The 1,481-nt window shown below is 34.3% G+C and overlaps 1 protein-coding gene across 1 annotated transcript in view; it reads left to right on the top strand.

Annotated features, from left to right (window-relative positions):
* Positions 1-1,481, top strand: part of LOC109540887 (succinate--CoA ligase [ADP/GDP-forming] subunit alpha, mitochondrial) — a 7,469-nt gene that overhangs the window by 2,803 nt on the left and 3,185 nt on the right. Inside the window, exon 2 of the mRNA XM_019909403.2 lies at positions 1,032-1,261. Within this exon, the coding sequence (XP_019764962.1) occupies positions 1,032-1,261 (230 nt within the window). The remainder of the gene's footprint in view (positions 1-1,031; positions 1,262-1,481) is intronic.

The raw sequence follows: 1,481 nt of genomic DNA, 5'->3' as shown, positions 1-1,481 counted from the left end.
ATTGGTGTTGCTGAGCGTGGAAGTTCGTTATAAACGGAAAGTGAATATACAACTATCCTAAAAAGTGATCGTTATATCCGGAAGTTCGTTATAAAAGGGTTCGTTATAACCAGTAAAAAAATACGTCGGTTTTTGTGGACGACGTTTCAATTAAAACGTTCGTTTTAACCGAAAGTTCACTATAACCGGGTTCATTATAAGCGGACTTTACTGTATTTATTTTTAAATGGTGTTTTTTGAGCTATTTTTATTACGTCCGTTATAACGGACTCGATGCGCACAGTACTTTCCATTAATTCTATGAAAGTTTTATGACCGTCCCTTATCTTATTCCAATATTTTCCTGTCCAGTTTATCTCTGGAAGATATATAATTATATAAGACAATATAATTATTTTTCATCCGCCGCTTTGCTAAGTTATTTAGATGAAAACGGTATTTTATGCAACTTCTACAATTCTAGATGTAAGAACAAGCCACCGTCCTCTACTAGATACAAAATCTCTGAATAATAAAAAAAGACGATTTTAGGGAACATATACAAGATATTCTCGTGAACATAAAGGACAAATATCGGTAGTTCAGCCCAAAGTGATTGCAAATTATAACAGGGGAGTAAATATAAAAAAAGGAAAAACTAGTCAAACACCTAGCGAAAACATGAGGTTTGATAGAAGAGGTTATTTGTTTGAATATAATGACACAGAGCGGAGATGTAAAGTGTGCGGAAAAAAGGCTCATTTTATTTGCCGAAAATATAATGTTTCAAACAATTGCATGCAARTTAATTATTTGTTTTTATGTTTAAATAAATGTTTTAAAACCTAAGTATTATTTGTTTCCACCTGCATAGAGTCGCGTTTAAACGGACGGCAAAAATATAGAAAGATACAGCAAAATAAATTAATCCAGTAATTTTTGTTGTTTTCTTGGACTATGATCACACCCTCAAARCAGTGGCATTTATCTGAGTCARCATGRGTTAAAGTMTTTTTTATAAAGACTATAAAGTATATAATTTCCTGTTTCAGACTGTGCTCGATTTGGACAGTTTGTCCGCTTCAATAGTTACGATTCCACGAGGTGGAATCTTAAACTAAACGCCAATAGCAAAGTAATCTGTCAAGGATTCACAGGCAAGCAGGGTACTTTCCACAGCAAGCAAGCCATTGAATATGGAACGAAGGTCGTTGGAGGAGTTTCCCCAGGCAAAGGGGGCAAAACCCATCTGGATCTGCCCGTTTTTAATACAGTTAAAGAGGTACTGTTGCATGCCAAGCGACCAAACTATTCGGTTGTAAATTAATTTCGTTATCCTATTGAGGATGGCTAGATAAGACAGAATTAAGGCATTAATTGGTGCAAATCTTCAACTCGTTGCGATTACGACCTACAAAGTTTCGAGGCAAACATAATTTGAAACTAAAAATCGTTCTCTATTTGCACAACACGTTTTTATTATTTTTTTACAAACTTTTTTT

Source organism: Dendroctonus ponderosae, unplaced genomic scaffold (genome assembly GCF_020466585.1).
Source record: "Dendroctonus ponderosae isolate FM_Combo_2020 unplaced genomic scaffold, Dpon_F_20191213v2 Dpon_F_20191213_1, whole genome shotgun sequence".
NCBI classification, from domain to species: domain Eukaryota; kingdom Metazoa; phylum Arthropoda; class Insecta; order Coleoptera; family Curculionidae; genus Dendroctonus; species Dendroctonus ponderosae.
Note: the sequence above shows the minus strand (reverse complement) of the source record. Positions and strands in the feature narration are given on the sequence as shown.